Source organism: Panthera leo, chromosome B1 (genome assembly GCF_018350215.1).
Source record: "Panthera leo isolate Ple1 chromosome B1, P.leo_Ple1_pat1.1, whole genome shotgun sequence".
NCBI classification, from domain to species: Eukaryota; Metazoa; Chordata; class Mammalia; order Carnivora; family Felidae; genus Panthera; species Panthera leo.
Window position 1 is genome coordinate 149,730,287 of NC_056682.1, and position 25,912 is coordinate 149,756,198.

The window sequence follows — 25,912 nt, forward strand, 5'->3', positions numbered from 1 at the left end:
TTGTGCTAGCTTCCAGCTATTTTTTTGAATAGTCCAGTCATACTCCTGCATGGGACTTTGGCTCTAATTATTCCAAAGAGGCCTCCCTGAACCCTATTTAAATATGTTTATGCTTCTCTGTCTCCTACCCACTAGAATGTAACCTTCACAGATGCAGGACTCTATAATTGATCTGGTCGTGGATGTATCTCAAGGACCTACAACAATGCCTGGCAGCAATAAATATTTGTCATTCATTTTGTAATATATTCAAATATCAAACAATTGTGTTGTACACCTGGAAGTAATGCAATGTTATATGAATTATACCTTAATTAAAAATGTTTGGTTTTTTAATAAAAATTAGCATAAAAATATTTGTCATATGAATAAATGAATCTGCATGATAGGTGCTTTAACCTATATGCAGTTTTAATTATAATCACCAATTAATGAGATTAATCACTTTTTAGTTATTATAATCCAGGCTTAATGATCTGTACTTTAAGAAACAAAATCACTATTACATAGAGAAATGTTATTTTGCCTTATATTATTTTGTCATTAGAATCCCTGAGTATCTCTTGGATATGTGAATAATAGAATTTACTGTGTGCTGCCTAGATGAGAGTAGAATGTGTGGAATTTAAAATTTGCTGCAAATAATTCACAATAAGTGCTTTATAGAGTTGGCCAGTATTCGCCATCTCCAGCATGATAAACTTTGTGAATGTTATTTTTCATTTTATTACAGTTTTCATTTAGCAGATAAGTACTAAGTACCTATCAAGTGGCTAGATAAGCTTGGCTTTGGAAAGATCAGGGTTCACATCCATCCCCAGCTACTTACTTGTTTTGTCACATTGAGGAGCTTACTGAACTTTTTTGAAACTTAGTTCTTGATCCATAAATGGAAATGATTGTGCCCATAGCTATTAAACATTGAAATAATAATAAAGGCTAGCAATGTAATAGCAACCAAGAACTATTCCATAAATGTTACTCCTGTTAATATTTTGTCATTATACCTCTTTATCAAGTAGCCTGTGCCCTCAGGGAATTCCCATTCTACTGTGAGAAAATGACATGTTAATCATTAAAATCATTATTCAATTTATTAATTGAATAATCAGTATAATAAAGATTTTTACAGAACACTGTAGGCACTACTTAAAACTTCACCTTAGGCTAGATTTCATTTGAACTACCTTTGAAAAAGGATATCAGGCAAAAGTGATAGCTTTTGCAAAAGCATGCAGCTAATAAAAAGTGTGCATGATCTATTTGGGAAATCAGTATTCTGGATTGACTCAAGGATGAGATGGTAAGAATGAGAAGGTATAAATGGGACAAAATACCTTTGTAAAATGGAAAGGACTATTATTGAGGATTAAATAGATTACATAGTTGAGAGTTTAGCGTGAGATAGATACATGGTATAAGTATATTATTAAGCAAGAGAGTAAAATCAAATTTACGTTTTAAGAGGATTCTGGCAACAGCGGAGATTGGAGGTAGGAGACAGCTGGATCAAAGCTAATCCAGTAATCTGAGGATATATAGATGATGATTTGATTTAAGACAGTATCAGTGACAATAGCAATAATAAAGTTTTTTTAGTGAATGGGATATACATGGGATATAAGACAAAGGTAAAACTTAAGAATGTCTTTCACTGTGATTAGCTTGTATTTGAAGATTTAAATCTAGTTTGCTTTTTACTTTTCACATAGAAATGCTTGAGAAGAATTTTTGATGCCTCCACACTCTATAAGGGAGTATGAGGATAATTCATTTTCCTTAATGTTTATTTATTTTTGAGAGAGAGAGAGAAAGGGAGACAGAGTGTGAGCAGGGGAGGGGTAGAAAGAGAGGGAGACACAGAATCTGAAGCAGGCTCCAGGCTCTGAGCTGTTAGCACAGAGCCCGATGCCGGGCTCAAACTTGGAAACAGTGAGATCATGACCTGAGCCGAAGTCGGATGCTTAACCGACTGAGCCACCCAGGCCCCGGAGGATAATTCATTTTTAAAAACATTGTTTACATTTTGGTTTTGTGTGTGGGGTTTTTTGTTTGTTTGTTTTGTCTTGTAACAAATGGTCTCTATTCTTTATCAGTACTAGCAGTGTTCCAAATTGATTCACTGTTAGGTAGATGAATATCTTGAGTTTAGTGCTTTTAGTAAAGAAAAATTATAATATATGAAAGCAGATGAATTCTTAGATTTAAAAATAAATGCAAAGTCTAGACATAAGTCCAGATTCTCTGGGCAACATTAAACAGCAAATCACTCTTCATTTTATAGAATTTACTAAATCATTTGTCCTTGATTATTTTTCTTAGAATGCATAAACTTGTGAAACCTTCTACTGAAAAGAAATATGTAGATCTTACTGTGTCATTTGCTCCAGACACTGATGGAGATGAAGATTTGCCTGGACCTCCAGTGAGATACTACTTTAGTCATGACACTGATTAACAGAAGTTCTCTTAAATTTACTCCAGGACTACTTGATTTTGAAAAGATTGCACTTAATTCAGGAATGAAAATATTAACTCATAGTATTATGGATTTCTCTTTGATGAAGCCTTAATTTAAGGGAAACGTCATAGAAGACTACAGTGAAGAATTGTAAAGCATTTTGGAATATAATATATACTTGTCTAGTGCTTCATATGTGGATATGATCACAAGCAATTTTGAACTGGACTGCTATTTTATAATGCTTACAAAAAATTAGTGTGTTAACCTCTGGATGAGAAGAAGAAAAAAATGTATGTATACATCACCAGAAGAGATAAAAGATCAAGAAATTGAAAGTAACAAATGCAAATATCCAAGAAGTTTAATCTTATTTTATGAATTTCTTTTTGTGCACTATTTGAGGCCCAGTTTTTCCATACAAATAGTGTTTGGCACCCTGCACCTCTCATAATTAGGCTTTGAGTTTAACACCAGTGGGAAGAGGAGAGATGGTAGCAGTGGATGAAGAGTAGACATTTTAAATTGTACAGGTACAGTTTACTGTCCTGAACCTCTGCTAATTTAACCAGAGTTTGTTAATATCACTGTCTTGCAAAAATCAGGATCTTTGTTGATAACATCAGTGTTGTAACCCATGAGCAGTAGGTCGGATGACAAATGTTAACTTGGATTAAATGTGAACAGATAAATGCAGCTAATCCTTTGATTCTTCAGTATGCCTTCTAATGTGGCTATTTTATTTATTTGGAACTCTAAACCTGACTGTCATAGTATAGAAGACTAAAAGGTCTTGTAAAGGGAGTATCCTTAGAAGTAGATGAAAACTAGAAATTAAAAAAAAAAAAATCATTACTAGTTGAGTCTTGATTTTTTTTTTTCTTCCAACAACGTAATGGACAGAAAAAAAATATTTTATTTTAAAGGGAAACATATTTTATTCTGCATTCCCAGAAAGGGTGTTGACAAAGATAAAAATTTATTTTTTTAGGTCTTTATTGATAGAATCTTTCTGTTTTCTGATAGGAGATATTGCAGATAATCATTATAAATTCTTTCATTAAAATGACATAAAATGTACTCTCGCTGTAAACTTGGTAAAAATGGCAAGTGTTTTTTTTAATTTCTAAAGCTATCATGCATTCTAAAGCAGTTGGCATTTTATAACCACAGGAAGTCATTTCCCTCTAGCTGCTTCTCTTCTGATCTCCTGTTCAGACCATTAATAAGTACTTTGATAAACTAAAGACTAGATTCACACCAGTATTACTCCTCTTTGGTATCTTTTTATACTCTCTACTTGACTTTCCTTTTATTTCATTTATAAATAGTTGAAATTACTTTGTCAACCACCTGTATTGCTTTATTCTTTTGTAAAAGTATCATCCAGTTGGGAAAACATATTTGGGAGTGGAGGGTAAGTTTGTATGAATAAAAGTATATTCTGCATTGGAGGCAAGGATAAGTGGACAGGTTGAGTTTAAAGGAAATGGATACCTTTGAAATAAGTAATTTTTGTTCAAGTATAATGTTTAAAATTAATTTCTTAAAGTTGAATTCAGGAACATCAGAGCTCTATGCCTTGGAATTCTTGAGGCTAGCAATAATAAAAGGACTTTTCTGTAAGAAGCCTCTTCCCCACTTTCAATTTCCTTTGTATAATAGATATGCTTATATTTTATCTAAATCTCCACATCTCTTCAGAGGTAAATTTGGAACCATGCTATCAGCTTTTATTTATAGTAACTAGTGCTTTAATAGATACAAACAAAACCAACAGGATTAAGTTCATTTTATGATTAAACCTGAAATCATTTCATCATTTTTCCCCCTGTAGGTAATGGTTATTGCCATTAATTTCTATTTAGTTCTAAGCGGGAAAGCCACGGTGAAGTTAATGACAGGGTTTTTTTGTTTTTTTTTTTTTTTTCATTATCTGTTTTATCTCTGTACCGTGAGATCACTTTGGGTGATTAAAATACCAGGTGCAAAAATTATTTGATTTTGTATGATACCACTGAGTCATTTTTTACTTATTAAAAATAAATTAAGATATTTGACAGTATCTTTGTAAATCTTGTTCCATGGTTGACTCCAGAGATTCCAGTTTTGCTATTCGTTTTATGAGTGGTGTTACTTTGGTGTTTTCTAATTTTCAAGTTTTGCAATCATGGAGATACAACAGTCACTGGGTATAGAGGAACGTTACCTCAAAGTGCTTTTGGATTCTGGAAATTCTGTTAAAACAATTGAGGGAAAATAATAACCATGTAAAACCTAGAAGATCTGGTTAAATCTCACACTATTGGTTGCAGTTGTCTAAAGTATAGTCCTTTTTAAAATTTTTTTTTAATGTTTATTTTTTGAGAGAGAGAGAGAGAGAGAGACAGAGTGTGAGCGGGGTAGGGTCAGAGAGAGTGGGAGACACAGAATCCAAAGCAGGCTCCAGGCTCTGAGCTGACAGCACAGAGCCGGACATGGGGCTCGAACTCACAAACTGTGAGATCATGAAATGAGCTGAAGTCGGCTGCTCAACCGACTCAACCACCCAGGTGCCCCAAAGTATAATCCTTTTTAAAGTTCAAAACAGTTGTGGTACTCAGTAATTTCCTGTGAATGGTCCCAAAGCTAGAATTTGGAAATAGATATATATCTTTGTTTTCATGTTTTAACTATTGTAACACTTTCTGGTGGTACCAGTGATGAGGCACAAAAAGGTCGGCAATGTTTAAACTCCACTATTAAATAATAGTAAAAATGAAAACAAAATTTTTCTCTTGAGAACTTAAGGAAAAATCTCAAGTAATTCCATGATGGAAGAAAAATTTAAATTACAAAAATTCATTGTGATTATAAATAATCATTTTGTATACAGTCACTAGGTATGGATTTAACTATTTTAACAAATTCAAAACAAATCAGGAAGTTGAAATCTTAGAGATCAGAGTAAGTATTCAATAGGTAATTTTCAGGTTCATTTTTCTCTTGGCATTTCTTAACTTTGTTTAAGTTGAGAAATACATATTCAAATATATGTACAAAAGAATATATAGAATATAAGTACACAGTTTAAAGATTAATTTTAAAGTGAGTGCTTGAGGCACGTGGTTGCCTCGGTCAGTTAAAGCAGCTGACTTCAGCTCAAGTCATGATCTCATGGTTGGTGAGTTCAAGCCCTACATCAAGCCCTCCGCCAACAGCAGAAAGCCTGCTTCAGATTGTCTCCCTCTCTCTCTGCCCCTCCCCCACTCTCAAGCACACATGCACTGTCTCTCAAAAATAAACATTTAAAAAATAAAGTGAGTGCCTGTATAATCAGCTATCAATCATATTTGACAGCAGCCCAGAAATGTCCCTGATAGTCCCTTCTCAATCACAATCAGCTTCCCTACACATACCCTCCAGCAATTACCATTATCCTACCATTCGTGATAATTCTTTGTTTTTACTTATATTGTTAACCACCTTCATGCACTTAAACAAGATAGTTTATTTTTGATGGGTTTTGAGCTTTATATAAATGGAATCAGACTTTTTTTTTTTTTTTTTTTTTTTTTGTGGCTGCTGCTTTCATTCAACATGGGAATCATCCATGTTGTAGCTTATGGCCACAGTTTGTTAATTAACATGGTTATGGAATTTACCTTTGCATTAATACCACAATTTATTATATTGACTGTGGACAGGTGGGATGTTTTTAATTTGGGGCAATTATAGTTCTTCAATGAACATTATCATATGTATCTCCTAGTGCAACTAAGGTATATGATTGTTTGATCATAGGTGTTTACATCTTAAATTTTATTAGATAGTAACAGAGTTTTGCCTTAGCAGTAGAGATATCCTATATTTCCATTTTTGCTCAACACGTGTTAAACAGATTGCCAAGCTGGTGAAATTTGCAGTTGTATGTCATTGAAGTTTTACTCTGCATTTCCCTAACAATTGAGCACCTTTTTCTAAGTTTGTTGGCTTTCTTTTTTGCAAAGTATCTTTTCAAGTATTTTGCCCATTTTTCTGTTGTGTTAGCAGTCTTTTTCCTCGTTGATTTGTAGAAGATCTTCATAAATCCTGTTTTTTGTTAGCTATTTCTTTCCAAATATTTTCCTTCTCTTTATGATGTTATCTACTAAAAAGAATTTCATAATGGTTGAGTACTAAGAAGAATCAGTGTTTTTGTTTTAAGGTTAGTGTATTTTGGGAGTTGCTTAAGACATTGTTCTCAATCCAAGGGCATGAAGGTACTCTATATACTGTCTTCTAAAGGCTTTAGCTTTGTCTTTCACGTTTTCAGCTTTCAATTCATGAAGAATTAATTTTGTGTAAGCTGTGAAGTGCCTCACCACCATTTACTAAAGTATGTTCTCTTTTGCAGTGCCACCAAAGTCATATATCCATTAATGAGTACATCTCTGAATTTTTTTGTTTCTTCTTTTCTATCCCTGTGCTAGTATAGAGCCTTCACCACTATACCTGATATATAGTTTCTGATATTTATCAGAACAAGTTCTCCCTACTTATTGTTCTATAAGAGTGTCTTGGTTATTCTTAGCCCATTGTATTTTCAGTTCTCAAATTTCTAATTGCAAATATGCAAATCTGTCACTCTTGCAGTTTCCTGTTGTCTTCTTGAAATTTTCAGTCTTTTATCTACCTGAACATGAATAGCCTTATTATTATTTTATGTTCTTGTTTAAATCCCAATCTGAAACCCTCCAGTGGGTCTTTTTATTTTTCTTTTGCTTCAGCTAATCTTTATCTTATATCCTTGCGTGTGGGGGGTTATCTTTAATCGTATGCCAATATCATATTTGAAAAGTTGCTTGTAAAAATAACTTGATGTCCTGCATAGTATTTTCATCCTCCACAGAGTCACTTGGGCACTGGTATTTCAAGACTAATTTCACAGTCCAAATTTTATGACTTACCGTGTGACTCCAAGCTGAGCTGTAGACTACTAGTGCTCTACTTCCTGTTTACCCTTACTCCTACAAACTTTCAGAGTTGAGTTGCAAAGTGTTGGTTAGGGTTACCAGGGCCCCCACCTCTTGGCTGGCAGTGGATTCTATCTTTCAATCCCTAGTCCCTTAACTCTCCTTACCTTTTCAGTGGACTCTTATCTGCAAAAGCTCCAAGGGCACAAGTGGTCCAAATGAATGGTTCACTTCTTTGAATTTCTATTTTCTTCCAGATTTTAGGCTGATCATTCACTAACATAGCTCTCCTATGCCATCCAACATTTTTTGAGTATACTTTGTACACCTTTTCTAAATATTCTCAAGTGAGAATGTTAATTCAAATTATCTAGCCCACTTTCTATCCTAACTGTTGATTATGTGTGAAATACAATTTTTTGTATTGCTTCTGTATCTGGAAACTCAATTCTATTGGTTCTTGTAAATTATTTGCAAATTAATATGGATATTCTGTGTAATCTTCAAATAAGGACAGTGTTTAGTCTTTTCTAAGATCCAAATTTTGTTTTTGTTAATCCTATTGTACGTTTGCTTTCTATTATTATCTGCTCTTACTAATACTACTTTTTCCTGTTTTGTTTTTTTTTTTTTTTTTTCTATTTTTCATTTGTGACTTCTTGAGCTGGATGCTTACCTCCTTGATTTTCAACCTATCTTCCCACATATACATTAAAAAATTTTTTTAAGTTTTATTTATTTTTGAGAGAGAGAGAGAGACAGAATATCCCAAGCAGGCTTCACGTTGTTAGCACAGAGTCCAATGTGGGGCTCAAACCCATGATCGATGAGCTCATGACCTGAGCCAAAATCAAGAGTCAGATGTTTAACCAACTGAGCCACCCAGGTACCCCTACATTTAAAAATTATAAGTATCTCTATATTACTATAATGTAATTATATGATATTCTGTATTACTGTTGTATCCATATTCCACCAAGTTTTGATATATAATATAGTTAATATTTAGTTAAAATATATTTTCATTACGAGTTCTTCAACTCAGCTTTTTTACAAGAGTATTTCTTCATTTCTAAACATGGAGTTTGGATTTTGGGAGTTTTTAACCCAATTTGATAATCTTTGTCTTTTAACTGAAACACTTAGGCGATGTACATTTAATGCTGATATATTTGTGTTTAGTTCTGACATGGGGTTGGATTTGGCTTGGTGTTTTTGGTTTTTTATTTGTGTTTGTTTTTGTCTAGCCAGTTCTATGATTATTTTTCTCTATTTTCTTGCCTTTTAAAATTTGTTTTGTGTAGGTTTTGTTTTTGTTTTTGTTTTTTGAGAGAGAGCAAGTGAGGGAGGGGCAGAGAGAGAGGGAGACAGAAGATTTGAAGTGAGGATCCAAAGCAAGGCTCACACTCCCAAACCATGAGATCATGACCTGAGCTGAAGTCAGACACCTAACCAACTGAGCCACCCAGGTGCTCCTTTATGTAGCTTTTTAATTCCATATGTGCCAATTACTAACATTATCTCTCAACCCTAGACACACTTTTGTATTCTGAAACTTTGCAAACTGCATATCTCTTTTGCCATTTGGCTTCCTTTAGGTTCCACAAATAAGTGGCACTAGGAGAAGGATTGGAATGCTGGAGAAAGGGAAAAGAGACTTTTTACCCTTGCCATTTGCTTCCTGATGTTGTCAGCATTGCCTCAACAGTGGCTTGTCTTCTAGTAGTTCTGGTTGGTTTTTAGGCTCTAGCCTTTCTCTGGCGCTTTGCATGGTATCTCTTCTAAAGGCTTCAGGTGCTAATAATCTCACCCTTTCCTTTTAGTAGTTGTATCCCTTGTTGGTATTTTCAATTCTTCCAAAACCTATTTAACTAGTTCCTTATGTTAAATCCTTTTTTTAATATATATAATACAGGTTCTCTTTTCCTAAACTATACATACTTTTTTTCTTTTCTAGTTTAGTTACTTTTGTCTTTTGATGATTACCCTGTGTCACAATATGTACATTCAGATTAAGCCAGACTAAACTTAATCATTATCTTTTGCTGATTATAGTTTCCAAAAATGGCTCCAGCAATATTCCCAATCTCATATGCTCTTCAACCTCCCCAGACCCCATTAAGAGACCATCTATTTTCACTCTTTTTGAATCTGAACAGGAATTTATCTAATATAACATTAACTTGTATAACAAAATGCATCATATGTAACTGTAACTTTGGAGCTGAGGTCATAAAAGGCTATATGGTTTCTACTTGGCCCTCTCTCACTCTCTCTTACTAGCTCTCTCCCTCTTGAAAAGTTTACCCTTGGATTCCAGACATCATGTTCATGAGGAAGCCTAAACTAGTCCACATGGAGAAACTGAGGTCACCAACCTACAGCCAGCATCAAGTGTCCGACATGAGTAAGCAAGCTCAGGTGATTCCAAGCAAGCCCCAAACTTAATGGAGCAGAGACAAGCCATCCCTGTTGTATCCTGTCTGTCAAATTCCTGACCCACAGAATCCATGAACATGGATGGTTTATGAAAGTAAGTTTTAGGATTAAAGTTTAGTTTTTATGTTCTAATAACTAAACAACTCTAATTTCCAATTTGCCTACTATGATCATGTGTGTTATGTGCTTTAATTCTATTGTCATGTACTTAAATGTCCCTTAATTCTGCAAGACTTTATTATTTTGTTTATGTAGTCAGTATTGTAGTTACCCGTACACATATATCACCTTCTTGGCTCTATTCTTTTTTGCCTTACCATCTGGGATCAATTTCTTTCCACCTGACATGTTTTAGAATTTAATTTTGTGAGCCCCCCCCCCACCCCCCGCCAGTGGCTTACTTGCTTGTGGTTTCTGTGTCTGAAAATACCTTTATTTTGCCCTCATTCTGCAAAGATACGTTTGCTGAATATAAAGTACTGATTTGGCCTTTATTATCTTTCATTGGAGATATTTTTCCACTCTCTTCAAACTTCCCCTGTTGCTTTTGAGTCAGCCATCAAGCTAAATATTGAAGCTTTAAAAGAAATCTCTTGATCTGTTTTCGTTTTATGAAGTTTAATTATTATGTGTCTGGATATGAATTTTTTATTAATCTTGTTTGAGATTTATTCAGCTCTTTAAATCTAGATCTGGGTCTTTTGTTAGTTCTAAGGAAGTCTCAATACTACTTCACATACGGCCTCTTGTGCCATTCTCTTTTCTTCAGTGGCGATTGTCATCAAACACAGCAGACTTCCTGTGCCTTCTCTGTTTAAAACCTGTCTTCTGTGTTTTCCAGTTGTTTTTGTCTTGCCATGCATTATTCTGTATCATTTCTTCTGACCCATATTCTAGTTTACTTCTCTTCATCTGTTTTGTATGTTATGGCCATCCATTTTACTTTTAATTGTGTTTGTATTTTCCAGTCCCAGAAGTTCTGTTCAGTCCTGGAAGCTCTGTTCAGTTCTTTGTTTGTTTGTTTGTTTTGTTTTTTACTGTTAGATTACCTTCTGTAGTTTTATTGTTCCCTACAGATATTTTGTAATGTCTATTATTACCCTTATAAGGGCCATTGTATGGTCTTTGCCAACTTCAATTTCTGCAGTTTTTGTGGCTTTTATTTTTGTTGTTTCTCCCAGCTGATTTTGTCGGCGGTCTTCTGTTAGACTCTCCACCCTTAACATTTTGAGATGGCTGCAAATTGGGGCTCTTTAGTCTCCTGTTTCTAATTTTTTTTTTTTTTTTTGTAATGTTTATTTTTGAGAGAGAGCATGTGCAGGGGAGGGGCAGAGAGAAAGAAAGAGGATCCGAAGCAGGCTCTGCACTGATAGCAGAGAGCCCAATGTGGGGCTCAAACTGGGGCTCTAACTCATGAACCACGAGATTATGACCTGAGCTGAAGTTGGATTCTTAACTGACTGAGCCACCCAGGCACCCCATTCTCTTACTTCTTATCAATATTTGGACTAACTCAATTGTAAGGCCTTTAAGAATAAGAATCAGATTTGATGGTTTTTTTGTTATCTTTGCATGAGTTAACACACTTGATATCACAATAGATTTTAAAGAAGTAGTTTGCAGACTTGATTGTATAAAGCAGACTTTATTGTGGTGTGTGATTAAAAGGCAGATTTCTGGGCCAACAACTTCTAGAAATTAACTCTGTAAGGTTAAGGAGGCTTAGGATTCTGCCTATTTTCAGGCATCCTATATAATTGGTTTGCTAGGGTTCTGTAACAAATACCACAGACTAAGTGGCTTTAACAACAGAAATTTATTTTCTCACTTCTGGAGGCTAAGACTGATCAGGGTGTCAGGAGAGTTGCTTTTTTCTGAGGCTTCATTGGCTTGTAGATGGTCATCTTCTCCTTGCATCTCACATTGTCTTCCTAATAAGTTTTCTCACATAAGCTTATTTTTCAAGGGAAAAAAATAATTAAAAAATATTCCTGAGATTTTGATTCAGTAGATTAGTATGGGGCTGAAGAGTTAGTATTTTTAAGGAATTCGGATTATAATCAGTCTCCTACTGTGTCATACTTGTGAAATGGGTGATTACATAGCCTTTTACCATCTTTGTAGATTAATATTTTTACAGAAGGAAGTGTGGGTTGATTTTAAGCTAGCAAAAAAGACAACGTAGGGGGAAAACATGAAAATTGATAAATTTTATTTATTACCAGTAAGAGAAAATGGCATGGAGTTTTTCCATTAGGAAAGAACTTCTAGTATGTTTCATGTCTCTGGTTTCTAACTAGATAATCAGAATGTATTTGGTAAGTTGATCAAATCAGATTTCAACCAAACCTAGTGAGGCTTTTTTGGAATTGGCTAGAATTTAGGAGAACTAGAAAATCTACTATGGAAAATCGTGTAGAGGAAAATGTACCTAATTGAAGCCTAGGAAAATAAAAATTTCCTTGAGAAAGAACCATATGTTTCCAACTTATATCATTGCATGGAATGTGTTTATCTATGAGTTATTCTCACAGCCATATTGTATGGTTTCCCAGTAAATTGGTTTCATTCAGGTAAGATCATGAAATCGTATGCAGATAATGAATTCTGGTATTCAGGTAAGTGACTTGGTAATCAAGATCAGGAAAATAGAAGTAATTTTCTTTACAAGCAAGATCTTCCTTTTAAAAATAATAAGTTATCAAGATACATAAAGGGGCTTTTCCTATTTTATTTCATGCAATATGTAGATTTTTCTCCTACCTTTTTCTTCTCCCTTCTTCGATGGGTTCTCAGCCTAGAAATTGTGGGCGGAAACACTTTATTAAGTAAAGAACCAGTATCAAGGAACAGAGCAGTTCTTTATTTTCAGTGTGAATTGATTTTCCTTTTTGTACTTGGAACGTTGGTGGTGTGTTTAATAAATGTTAATTAAATAATGAGTATTCATATGCTTTTCAGATTTTTATTTTATTCTTGTGACTTGGTTCTTAATAAATTTTTCTCTAGGGAGCATACTTTTTTCCTTCCTGGCTAGCTTAATATCAGTTATGTGCCCTACCATATTTTAAAGTGACTTTTAGTTTAAACTGCTGATTTCTGAGATTGGAAAAAATAAATTAAGGAAATATCTTTGATCATCCTGGTTTTATCATTGTTCTTTCCTTTTGGTGTCAAAGAAAAAGTTGAATGTTGACATGGGTTAACATCAGAATCAAAGAAAATCTCATTTTCTTTTTGATGTTTTTGGAAACACCTTAATTTTCTCCAAGTCTCCAGATTTTAACCCTTAGGTGCTCTACAACTGCCATTTCCCAACTTGAGGCAAGTTAAAGCTCACAGCCCCAGCATCCCCACTGTGCCTCAAGCAACTATGAGCCTAAACTAAAACAATTGTAGGGTTCCCCACAGTTTCCTTAAAGCTTACACACTATTTGTCAAGGTGGGTTTTGGTCTTTTCGTAGGTTTTTTTTTAAGTCCTTTTTCCACTTTCATTTACTCTTCCAGTTTACTCTTTCATCATCTTTCTGCTTTTGAAAGAAAATATATTACAGAATATAGTCTAATTATTTGAAGTCTCTCTTCATGTGACCATCTAATTCGATATGTTCCTATGTCGCTCCCTAACTCTTCTAACAAGGCAATCTGAAATCCAAGGATGTTGACTAATTTGTTCTGATCGCAGAGCAAACTGAACCAGTTCAGCCACCGGAGCAATAGTAATCTGGTTGTCTGTTTCTAAAAGCATTGACATTTTATGTGAACAGACCATTTTTGGTTATTTCCATTCTTTATTTTTTTCTCTTCTGACCCTGCTCTGAGGATGGCTCAGCACTGTAGCAATGGATGGCAGCATAAGCACCTAACACCCCCAGAGAAAGCTCATTCTGGTTAAGGAACCTAGGAAAAGTGGACCTTGTGGCCTAAAGAATGGGTGGACAGGGTGGGCAAGGACTGGCAGGGTCAAGGGTTGGAATTAGGTTGGAATATTTTTTTCTTTCTCTTCTTTTAATGTCTTTTCCCAAGGGCAGCCCCAGTTTCACAGAACTACATGGCAGCACAGGTGGCTCCAACTGTTAAGAAGCCCTATCTTTACCTAGAAGACCAGGAAAAAGGACCATTGGTAGTTGGAGAGTGAGGGAAATTCTAGAGAGGTGAGAGAGCTGAAAACGCACCCACTAGTTCTGTGTATGAAGTGACATAAGTTCCAGGCTCACCCCTAATCTATGCGTGCACAGAACAGGCAAAACAGCAAAGGCTTTGAGAAGTAAAATAAAAATCACCAAACTATATAAGATAAACAGTTTATTTGTCTATACATGTAGTTTATTATGTATGTGTATAGTCTATAAGTAAACTATAAACCACTGTCTAAGTCCCAGACCAACCCCTGATATACACATGTATGAGACAGACCCAAACCAATATAACAATGGTTTTGCAAACAACTGATACTGGAACCCCTTCCCACAAATGGTAAGGCAGAATAGGTTCAATCTAATTAGAATGATTGTCTGCTTTTAAAAATAAAAACCCTCCAGAGGCTTGTGACTTAGTATACCAAAAATGTCTAAGATACAAACCAAAATTACATGGTAGACAAAGAACCAGAAAAAATGTGACCAACTGTCAAAAAGACAACAGACGCCAAAATGAAGATAACCAAGATGTTAAAATTATCAAAGGCTTTAATGAGCTGTGCTCCATGAGATGGTGATAAACACTCTTGAAACAAATCAAGGATAGATATTCTCAACAAAGAAATAAAAACCAAGCAGAATTTTTTTAATGAAAAAAAATATCTAAAATAAAAGATTCACTTGATGGGCTCAGTTCTTCAAGTTGAAGGAAAATGATACCACAGGAAAACAAGCAACAAGAATGGGAAATACCTAGGAAATTCTCTTTTCTCAAATTCTTGAATGTAACTATTGAGAACAAAAATTATAATTTGTTGGGATTCTCATTGTTATGTAGATATAATGTACAAGGCAACTTAGAGGAAAGAGTAAAGGGACCTTTGTGGTTACAAGTCTACATTTTCCTTGAAGTAGCAAAATTATTAACCTTAAATGGATTGAGAAAAGTTACATATGTATGTTGTGATTTCTAGAACAACCATTATGATAATACAAGTATAGCCAAAAAGTCAATAAATAAATAAAAATGGAATACTAAGAAGCATTCATATCAAAAAGAGGTCAGGATGATGTTGGGGGAACAGGAAGACCGGTGAAAAAATGTTAGACATAAATCCAACCATATCAAAAACCATACTAAATGTAAATAGACATTTCAACGTCAGAAATTTTCAGACTAGATTTTGAAATATTTTTTTTTAATGTTTATTTTTGAGAGAGAGAGACAGAGCATGAGCAAGGGAGGGGCAGACAGAGAGGGAGACACAGAATCCAAAGCAGGCTCCAGGATCTGCTGTCAGCACAGAGCCCAATGTGGGCCTTGAATTTAAGAGCCGCGAGATCATGACCTGAGCCGAAGTCGGATGCTTAACCAACTGAGCCACCCAGGCGCCCCCAGAATGGATTTTTTAAAAAGCAAAAACTTAAATATATGTTGCCTACAAGAAACGTAGCTTAGATAGAATGACACAGATGAGTAAAAGGACTGAAATACTATGCAAACGCTTTTTTTAAGTTGGAGTGGTTTTATTAATATCAGACAAAGTGCATTCCAGGACAAGGAAAATTCCATAATGATAAAGGGATTAATCCCCAAAACGACAACAATCCTAAAAGCATATGTCGGGGCGCCTGGGTGGCCCAGTCGGTTAAGTGTCCGACTTCGGCTCAGGTCATGATCTCGCGGTTTGTGAGTTCGAGCCCCGCATCAGGCTCTGTGCTGATGCCTCGGAGCCTGGAGCCTGCTTTGGATTCTGTGTCTCCCTCTCTCTCTCTCTCTGCCCCTCCCCTGCTCATGCTCTGTCTGTCTCTGTCTCTAAAAAATAAATGTTAAAAAAAAATTAAAAAAAAAAAGCATATGTACCTTGTAGTGAATTGACCTACAAGATTCCCATTTACTGGTATTCATGTATTGTGTAAACCCCATATCTTAAGGTTAGTTTGGAGACCTGTAACTTGATTTCTAACCAATAGAATATGGCAAAAGTGGGGGATTCAATACCATGGTTATGTTACATTGTATAATAGATGTCATTCCCATAATTTTATTACATTATATAAGACTCCATCTTCCTAGAAGATTTGCTCTCTATCCCCATCCCCCACCTCCCTGCTCGTGGCTATCTTTGAAGAATCCAGCTGACATGAATCCCAGAGCTACAAGGAAATGAATTCTCCAAACAACCTGACTGACTTTGGAAGTGGATCCTTATTCAGTCAAGTCTCAGATGACAATCCAGCTCTGGCCAACACCTTTATTAAAAATGCAGAAGACCCAACTAAGACAGGCCCAGCCCAGACTCCCAACACACAGAAAGGAAAAGATAGAGTGAGGAGAGAGAGAAAGAGCATATCAGTATCTATATATAAATATCTATCACTGAAGATGCAGAATTACTGAGGTTTTTAAAAAAGGCTTCAGAAATAAACAGGTTTGGATTCCAACTTCATTTACTCGTGTTTTTGACTTTAACTAGCCTTGTGTGAAAACTGCTTAAGTGGTGATTTTCTTCATCATAAAACAAGGATAATAATCATTCCTCATAAGATTGCTGGGAGAAATAAAATGAGACAATTTGGGGCACCTGGGTGGCTCAGTTTGTTAAGCATCTGGCTCTTGATTTCAACTCAGGTCACAATCTCAGTCATAGGATTGAGCCCTGCATCAGGCTGGGCTATGGAACCTATGCTGGGCCTGGAACCTGCTTAAGATTCTCTCTCCCTTTCCCTCTACCACCTCATTCCCCTGCTCATGCTCTCTCTCACTCTCTCAAAACAAAACAAAACAAAACAAAACAGGAAACATACAGCCAATATTGTACTTATTAGTGAAAGATAAAATGTTTTTTCTTTTAAAACAGGAAGCAAGGTAAGGATGTCCACTCTCACCATTTCTATCTGTCATTGTTCTGGACCTCCCAGCCAGTGCAATAATACAAGGAAAATAAATAAAACATATCCAAATCAGAAAGTGTGAACTAAAACTATCTGTATCCACAGATAGAATGATTTCTACATAGAAAATTACAAGAAATCTTTAAAAAAAAAAAAAACTCTTAGAAATATATACATGAGTTTAGCAAATAGAATCTTGGAATTACAAGATCAATATACAAAAATCGTATTTCTGTCTACTACTAATGAATAATTGGAATCCAAAATGTTAAAAATAGCATCATTCACCATAGCACCAAAAGTTAAATAGGTATTAATCTAACAAAATATGTGCAGCATCTGTGTGCTGAAAACTACAAAGAACAGTAAAAGAAATAAAAGATAACCTAAGTAACTGGAGGGATCTATTTATTCCTCAATTGAAAGATAATATTGTCAAGATGTCAGTTCTCTCAGAACTCATCTAAAGCTTCAACAAAATCCACATCAGAACTCTAGAGGATTTTTCTGTAAATAATGTGCTGATTCTAAAATTTATACTGAAAGGCAGTGAAACTAGATTGGTCCAAACGATTTTGAAAAAGCAGAATTGGATTCATACCTTCTGATTTCAAGAATTACGGTAAGTCTACAGTAATCAAGATAGCATGGTATTGGCAAAAGGGTAGGAATATACCTCAGTGGAAATTGGCCCACAAAAATATGGTCAATTGATTTTTTTTCTTTTTACAAAGGTGCAAAGGCTATTTGATTAAGAAAAGATTATCTTTTTTTAACTAGTGATGCTAGAACAATTACATACATAAATGCAAATAAAATTAATTTCGCCCTTAAAAATGAATTTCAAATGAGTCATAGATCTAATGTAAAACATAAAACCTAGGACACTTCTTGAAGAAAATATAGGAAGAAAAATCTTTGTGATCTTAGGTTAGGCAAAGAGGTTAGGCAAAATGAATATTTATATAGTTTAATAAGTAATTGCCAAAAAGTGGAAACAATCCTAATACGTTTTATTTTTTCTAAGTTTGTTTGTTTGTTTGTTTGTTTATTTTGAGCAGGGGGAGGGGCAGAGAGAGAGGGAGAGACAGAGAATCCCAAGCAGACCCTGCTATGTCAGCACAGAGTCCTATGTGCTGCTCAAACTCATGAACCATGAGATCATGACCTGAGCTGAAGTCAGACATTTAACCAACCCTGGGGATGGGGGTTAGGCACCTCAATCCTAATATATTTAAATTGTTGGGTGGATAAACAGACTAGTTCTTCCATACAGTGAAATACTACTCAGCAATAAAAAAAAGAATAAGCTAGTAATACACACACTTGTGCGAATCTAGACATTATGATGAGTGAGAGTAATGAGCCTCAAAAGTTTCCATTTTGTGATTCCATTTACATGACCTTTTGGAGAATGGAAAACAGATCAGTAGTTGCCAGGGATTGTGGGTGAAAAGAAGGAAGGGATAACAAAGAAAATTAGGGCATTTCTTTGAGGTGACAGAACTTTCTGTATTTTTATTCTAGTGGTGGTTGTCAAAACTCATAGGACCATACACCAAAAAGTGAATTTTATTGCATGTAAATTAAATTTTTAAAAAAGAAAGATGTACAGCCCCTGTACATAAGACACTTCACTCTCGGATTTATTTACTTAATTCACAGTTTCTGCCATACTAAAACCTCCAACAGGGCCATACTTGATTCTTAACACTAAGAATTTCTAGCCCAAGGATTTGAGCTATCCTTTTCTTAACAGGTCCGAGATCTGTGTGGGAGTGCTTGAGCTAACTCAATTATTAGAGAATATGTGAAAAGAGTGGTTCAGCCAGATACAGCTGACCACCAGCATCAGATGTGTGAATGATGCCAACTTGAAACATACAGCCCCAGGCAGGCCACCAGCTAATTACCATTGTGTAAGTGACAGCAAGTGAGACTAGCGAAGAACTGCCCAGCTGAATCCAATCCAAACTGCCAAAGCACAGAATTGTGAATAAAATGGTTACTGACTTAACTACCATATTTTAGGGTAGTTTGTTACACAGTACTAGATAACTGACATGAAGCAATTATGTCACAATCCCCGCCACCCTAAACATTTTTTTTCAGTTTTAGAGATCATACAGGAAATCCTTTGGTCTCTGGAAAAAAAAAAAATCATATTAATAGTTAATTGTTAAAATCTCTACAAATGGTGTTTTCCTGCATTAAGGGTAATAAATTATTCTAGCCATATCTATAGTAATATGTTCTTCCTTTGTAGTTCTATTTTAAGACATATGTTCAGAAATTAGTATACAGAGGAGGTCAAAGATGAGAGTAAGAGAGCTGAAGGAACCAATAACCTATAGAGGACAGAGACTAAGGCGGGGCGGGGGGATGGGAGGGGGGCATGGTGGCTGCTTTTAAATATTTGATGGACTTTTTAAAACCCTGAGTTGATTCAAAGCCAGAAATTGGATTAATATGTAGAAGTTAAAGGAAGAAATGTTTCTGATTCAATATCAAGGAAGAATTCTCTAACATGAGAGTTGATCAAAAGTGAAGTGTACTGCCTCAAAAATCAGATGACCATCATGAGGAATTTTCAAACAAGCTGAATGGTCGCATCTTAGAAATATTTTCTGTACTGGGTATGCAGGTTATTTCTATACAGAGTGAGACACTGTACTAGATAATTTTCCTAAATTTCCTTCAGGTTCTGTGTTTCTTTAATTATTTGGCATCACAGGAATCATCACTATGTTTGCAACCTTGGACTTTTAAACCTACTGGCTTTTGAAATTTAACCAGACTTTCCGGATATGCCCCGATGCAGGCAGCCAAACAAAGTTGTTTTTCCTCATAATCTGTAGGAATGGGGACTTCCTTTGATAACTGAATCCAAACAAGCTGGAGATATTTTCTCTCTCCTGCCCACAGCTTTTGTCAAATGACCATGTGTACCAGGAATTGTTTCAAAGGACAGAGAGAAAGGTTCACCTTCAGCCCCCTCCTGCCCTGCTAAATCTGGACTGCAAACAGGGCCAGTTTCATGGTCATGAGAACTATGCAATTGCATAGGGTCCCATTCTTGGTTTAATGATCTGTTATCACTGCTTTGAAATTTTTAATAGTTTATGAACAAGGGGACCCACAAATTTTGTAGCCAGTCCTGTCTACAATTTTTATCTATAGTTCCTCACCACCCACTCCCTCCTTGTTATTTTAGACTGACTCCTGTCTTTATGGTGGAATAAGCCTCTCTCTCAAGTCCTCTACTGCCTAATGGCCAATTCCCTTAGCCTCTCCTTAATCATCATACATTTTAATCTGACTAGAGTATCTGATATTGTTGACAGATCATACTTTTAAATTCTCTGTTTGGTTTCCATGACTCTATGGAAACCATAGAGCATGGTTTTCTTATCTCTGAACTTGTTTGATAAAACCAAGTAGAATAATGGATGAAATTAGTAGTCACAATACATGCCTTTGGGCTTTTCTCTCTCTAGAATGGGCCAATACTCTATCCACTAAGATATATTGGTACTCCCTTTTTTTCCACAGGGTTAGTGACAAAATGGCATCCAAATCGATAAATTTAAAGGCTGAACTACATTCCTACCTGGCTGGTATTACAAATCATATACGGTGGGTGAGAGTGGGGGCAGGGGGTTATTGTTTTGTTTTGCTTTCCTTGACACAGCAATGAAGTGAAGAACATACCAAGGCGTTCATCAGTTGAATATATAAATGGTCGTAAATTTCCTCGAGTCTCCTTCATGAAATAATCAATGACGCTGAACAGGTTTGGGAGTGTTACCTGTTTAAAGAAAGTGAGAGTAGGCTCAGTGTCATCTGTGTAAAGACAGAGTAAGAGAAAGCTCACGTGAAATTTAATGAAGACTACTGTGAATTTCCTGATCTCTAGAAAAACACATCAATACCTCACTTCAATGAGGTATTGAATGAATGGCCAAGGTTTACCTACCCATGCATTGTATTTCTCTTTTATAATATCTAATTCCCTGTTGAGAAATTTCCCTTTTCCCATTTGGATACATTTTGGTGGACAATAATTTGGTATGCTGCTTTTCCCCAGTTACCAGATAAGAATGTGACTCAGGCTAGGCCAGAAATTTGAACTTGAGTAGAGGAACAAGAAAGGATAGTAGATTCCTAATTAGATGGTTCTTACTACAGTTGACCCTTGAACAACAGGGGGTTAGGAATGCCAACCCCATGCACTCAAAATTCCATGTTATAATTTTTGATTCCTCCCAGAATTAAACACTAATACCCTACTGTTGACCAGAAGCCTTACCAAAAACATAGTTGATTAACACATACTTAGTATATTATATGTATTATATACTGTATTCTTCCAGTAAAGTAAGCCAGAGAAAAGAAAATGTTATTAAGAAAATCACAAGAAAAATACATCTACAGTACTACTCTTTATTTAAAAAAAAAAAAAAATCCACATGTAGGTGGACCCAGGCGCTTCAAACCCATGTTGTTCAAGGGTCAACCATACAAGTAACTGCTTCCTAGTCCCTGAAGGTCTTCCAGCTTTCCAGTCATTTTATATGCTTCCTATGTTCTTAAATAAATCCTTTTTTGCTTAAGTTAGTTATTTGGTTTCTTCCATTTGAAAACAAAGAACAGTTAAAGCTGGAAAATTTAGCACTTTAATATCTCACTGGAACAGGATCATTTACTTGACTAAGAGTAGCTGAAAAGTGTTGCCACCCCCAAGCTAATATTTTTACTTTTTTTCCTATAATTTATTTATTTTTTATAATTTACATCCAAGTTAGTTAGCACATGGTGCAACAATGATTTCAGGAGCAGATTCCTTAAGCCCCTTTCCCATTTAGCCCATCGTCCCTCCCACAACCCCTCCAGTAACCCTCTGTTTGTTCTCCATATTTATGAGTCTCTTATGTTTTGTCCCCCTCCCTGTTTTTATATTATTTTTGCTTTCCTTCCCTTATGTTCATCTGTTTTGTCTCCTAAAGTCCTCATATGAGTGAAGTCATATGATATTTGTCTTTCTTTGACTAATTTCGCTTAGCATAATACCCTCCAGTTCCATCCATGTAGTTGCAAATGGCAAGATTTCATTCTTTTTGATTGCCAAGTAATACTCCAGTGTGTGTGTGTGTGTGTGTGTGTGTGTGTGTGTGTGTACACACACACACACACACCACATCTTCTTTATCCATTCATCCATTGACAGTCAGGCTCTTTCCATATTTTTGCTATTATTGATAGTGCTGCTATAAACACTGGGGTGCATGTGCCCCTTTGAAACATCACACCTGTATCCCTTGAATAAATACCTAGTAGTGCAATTGCTGGGTTGTAGGATAGTTCTATTTTTAATTTTTTAAGGCACCTCCATACTGTTTTCCAGAGTGTCTACACCATTTTGCATTTCCACCAACAGTGCAAAAGAGATCTCTTTCTCAGCATCCTCATCAACATCTGTTGTTGCCTGAGTTGTTAATGTTAGCCATTCTGACAGGTGTGAGGTGATATCTCAATGTGGTTTTGATTCGTATTTCCCAGATGATGAGTGATGTTGACAAGCTAATATTTTTATAAAAGTAAAATCAGGTTAAGCCTGAATATCCCTGGTAACCTTGAAAAAGAAAAAGAATTCATAGAATGACAATCTGGTTGAGGGGTAGTGTTAGGGAGTGTGGAAGGTGAAAGAACAATCCAGGGGATTGTTCAGGCTAATTATGGATAAACGAGCCCCAGTTCACCAGTCACAGAGGTACATTCTTATTCCTGATTGCTTCCAGTCAGTTGGTATTTGGGTTATCCCTGAGCAATCTAGTTCTTTGTTTCCTTCATTAGAATTTTTTGAAAAAGCCCTGGCAGTCATGGATGTGAGAACTGAGAAGATTTGAGAGACATTTATGGCAAAGATGTAAGTGGGATGTACAAATCGGCAGCTTCTCTCCTTTTGGCAAAGGTCACCACTGCATTCAAAGAATTATGGTCTAAACATTAATAATTCAACCATACAGGGGCGCCTGGGTGGCTCAGTCACTTAAGCGTCCGACTTCGGCCCAGGTCAGGATCCCATGGCTCCTGCGCTCGAGCCACGCATCAGTTTCTCTGCTGTCAGTGCACAGCCAGCTTTGGATCCTCTGTCCCCCTCTCTCTGCCCCTCCCCTGCTCACGCTCCCTCTCTTTCAAAAATAAACATTAATAAAAAATTCAACCATACTGTCCCTTTCTCTATTTGATTAACACAGTGGGCCTAGAGAGGCAGAGGCATTAAGAAGAACTTAATTTTAGAGAAGTTAAAATAAGTATCTTCAAGACTCATCAGTTCCATTTATGTCATATCACTTTTCTGGTCCAATCTTCCCTGCCACTGCAGCCTAAGATCACACAACTATATTCCCTTTTCTGGCATCCGGGACCATAACCACATTACTACATTTTCATTGGTTGAGATGAATGTAAATGCCAGTTTTCTAACATCTATAACAGGCATTACCTCGAGGTAATGGTGAAGATGAAATTAAATGGTATCGGGGTGGGGTGGAGGGCGCCTGGATGGCTCAGTCTGTTAAGTGTCCAACTTCAGCTCAGTTCATTATCTCATGGCTCGTGGGTTCCAGCCCCATGTCAGGCTCTGTGCTGATAGCTCAGAGCCTGGACCCTGCTTCGGACTCTGTGTCTCCCTCTCTCTCTGTCCCTCCCCTGCTTTGACTCAGTCTCTCCCTCTCTCACAAAAATAAATAAACATTAAAATTAATTAATTAAATGGTATCGGTAAAGTACTTAGCTCTCTAATACAGTGACTTTGTGATTCTGATATTATATCAGTAGCCCCATGGTAAGTTGGTTGGGATAACAGAGGGGCTGCAGATCAAGAGCAAACCATTTCTTCATGATTATGTTGCTATTATGACAGGCATTTCTGAACTTCTGCATGATGGGTATAAGAGGACTAGGCACGCACAGAATTTTTCCCTTTAGAAATAAGTGCATTGAAATACATATAGTTGGAGGATGTACAACAGATGTTTAACAAAAAAAATATTCTCTCCCTGAAGCAACTCTATTGATAAAGAGTGCAGAGAAACAAAAGTAGAAAGAATTCTTAGCAGATTATCTTCTACTGTGCCACATCCCCCTGTGCTTATACCTCACTTCTTACCCTGACATCTGCCACGTTCAGGCCTCCTTAACATGGCTGTTTTTCACCAGCACTTTGTTCCTAGGCAAGGGGTCTACTTTTCTACCTTTCTTTGAATTCTATAAGGTAGATTTAGGGAAAAGCAGAAGAAAATTCATCAAAAACAAGGAAATAGCTACTTACAGGTTTTTCCAGTTCAATGGTGTAGTTTTTTCCTACACTCATCACTTTGTAGTGCTTGATTCTTGGCATGCTAAAATGAAAAAAAAAAAAAAAAATGTTACTCTCCATTTGAGTATATTACTGGATCAAATCAAACTAAAGTGAGTATAAAATATCACCTGTACAGTAAAACCTATGTATCCATTCCCATAGTTAGGGGGAAAAAAAGGGGGTTTTATTTTATTATTTACCTGGTTCTGTATGTCTCTTTTGGGGGGTTATACGCTAGGGATATAGGAAACCTGAGTCATTGAGTGGGTGAATGAATAACTAAAAAAAAAAAAAAAAAAAAAAAAAGGAATCAAGAACAGAAAATCTTTCAGGCTCTAGCATTTTTTAATACTAGTAATTTACAAAGCAGGCAACATTATAAGATCCTATGTAGGCACATACAAATCAAATATATATCCTCTATAATAAAAGGGAAGTAGAAAAAATTGCTGAAAGCAAATTACTTTCTACTCCACCTTATCGCTATCCTATCAGAAATCCTTGAATGACTGTTCTTCCTGCTAGCTCATATACCACTCTGGATATCCACTAACTTCAGGACTGACTTAGAGACAGGGAAAATGCTCAGTATTAGGTACTATACGAATGTAGGAGACAATGTAAGTACAGCAGAGGAATCGTAATGTCTTCCTCTTCTGTGGTCACATAGCACTCTAAATTATTACCACCCAAACACATGGTATTTTACTGACTAGAATTGCTTAAGAACAAGAAGCACAGAATAGAAATTCACCTTTGTCTTCCAGCATTAGGCACACGATAAATATTTATGAAACTGAAGTTTTAAAATATTGCAAGCTCATCTTAAAGTGCTATTTGATAGAATTAATTTATATTGAGAGAAGCCAGTAGGTTTGCCTTGAATTCCCTTGATTCATATGACAACAGTGTCACAACCAGGACTTCTTCTAATGTTGAAAAGTTAAAAGCATTTATTACACTGCCATTTGCTTGAAAGAGAAACTAATTCAACATTACACAGAAGTAGTCTAAAAGCTGTCTATCAGGTTAAGTTTGTTAGCAGGGCCTCCGTCCTTCTTTCTTCTTTTTTTTTTTAATTTTTTTAAGTTTATTCATTTATTTTAAGAGAGAGCACAAGCAGGGTAGGGGCAGAGAGAGGGGAGAGAGAGAATGCTAAGCAGGCTCCATGCTATTAGCATGGAGCCTGATGTGGGGCTTGAACTCACGAACCGTGAGATCAGGACCCCAGTGGAAATCAAGAGTCAGACACCCAACTGGGCCACCCGGGACCCCCTCCCCACTTCTTCCTAATCAACCCTCTCTCCATTTCCAGGTCACATGTCTCTAGGACTGAAGTACACTTCTTTTTAAGGGACTTTTTCCTCATCTACTACTATATCCAAATATTCATTCTCTCAATTGAATATCACATTGGAAAATAGCTAATACTTTTATTCCAGTGGCTTATTGTAGAGCTTTACTTTTAAACCATTGCATAAAGCCTAACAAACCCTCTCCCCTTTGAAAAAAATTAAAATTAAAAAGTATTCTTTATTGCTGAACTTTCAGGAATCAGTAACAGACTGGTGAAGGAAACATTTTTGGACAGAGGTACCTTCTTTTGGGGTGGTTGATTCTAGCTTTATTTTTATCTCTACATGAAGAGATCTTTATAATCATATAGTTACTTTTGAAAACT

The 25,912-nt window shown here is 35.9% G+C and overlaps 2 protein-coding genes across 11 annotated transcripts in view; one reads left to right on the forward strand and one right to left on the reverse strand.

Moving 5' to 3' along the window:
• The window catches only part of UBA6 (ubiquitin like modifier activating enzyme 6), a 90,816-nt gene extending 86,358 nt beyond the window's left edge, over nucleotides 1-4,458 (forward strand). For both annotated transcript variants that reach the window (XM_042936255.1, XM_042936256.1), the window contains one exon: nucleotides 2,323-4,458. In XM_042936255.1, the coding sequence (XP_042792189.1) occupies nucleotides 2,323-2,458 (136 nt within the window). In that variant the 3' untranslated portion in view covers nucleotides 2,459-4,458. The remainder of the gene's footprint in view (nucleotides 1-2,322) is intronic.
• Nucleotides 1-25,912, reverse strand: part of STAP1 (signal transducing adaptor family member 1) — a 65,568-nt gene that overhangs the window by 718 nt on the left and 38,938 nt on the right. For 7 of the 9 annotated variants that reach the window (XM_042936267.1, XM_042936265.1, XM_042936263.1 and 4 more), the window contains 3 exons: nucleotides 24,202-24,271; nucleotides 20,580-20,676; nucleotides 18,423-19,012 (listed from right to left, as the gene is read on the reverse strand). In XM_042936267.1, coding sequence (XP_042792201.1) covers nucleotides 18,990-19,012; nucleotides 20,580-20,676; nucleotides 24,202-24,271 — 190 coding nt within the window. In that variant the 3' untranslated portion in view covers nucleotides 18,423-18,989. Of the gene's footprint in view, nucleotides 1-11,510; nucleotides 11,788-12,597; nucleotides 12,632-18,422; nucleotides 19,013-20,579; nucleotides 20,677-24,201; nucleotides 24,272-25,912 lie in introns of those variants that run through there. The other 2 variants (XM_042936270.1, XM_042936271.1) reach the window with 2 other exon arrangements.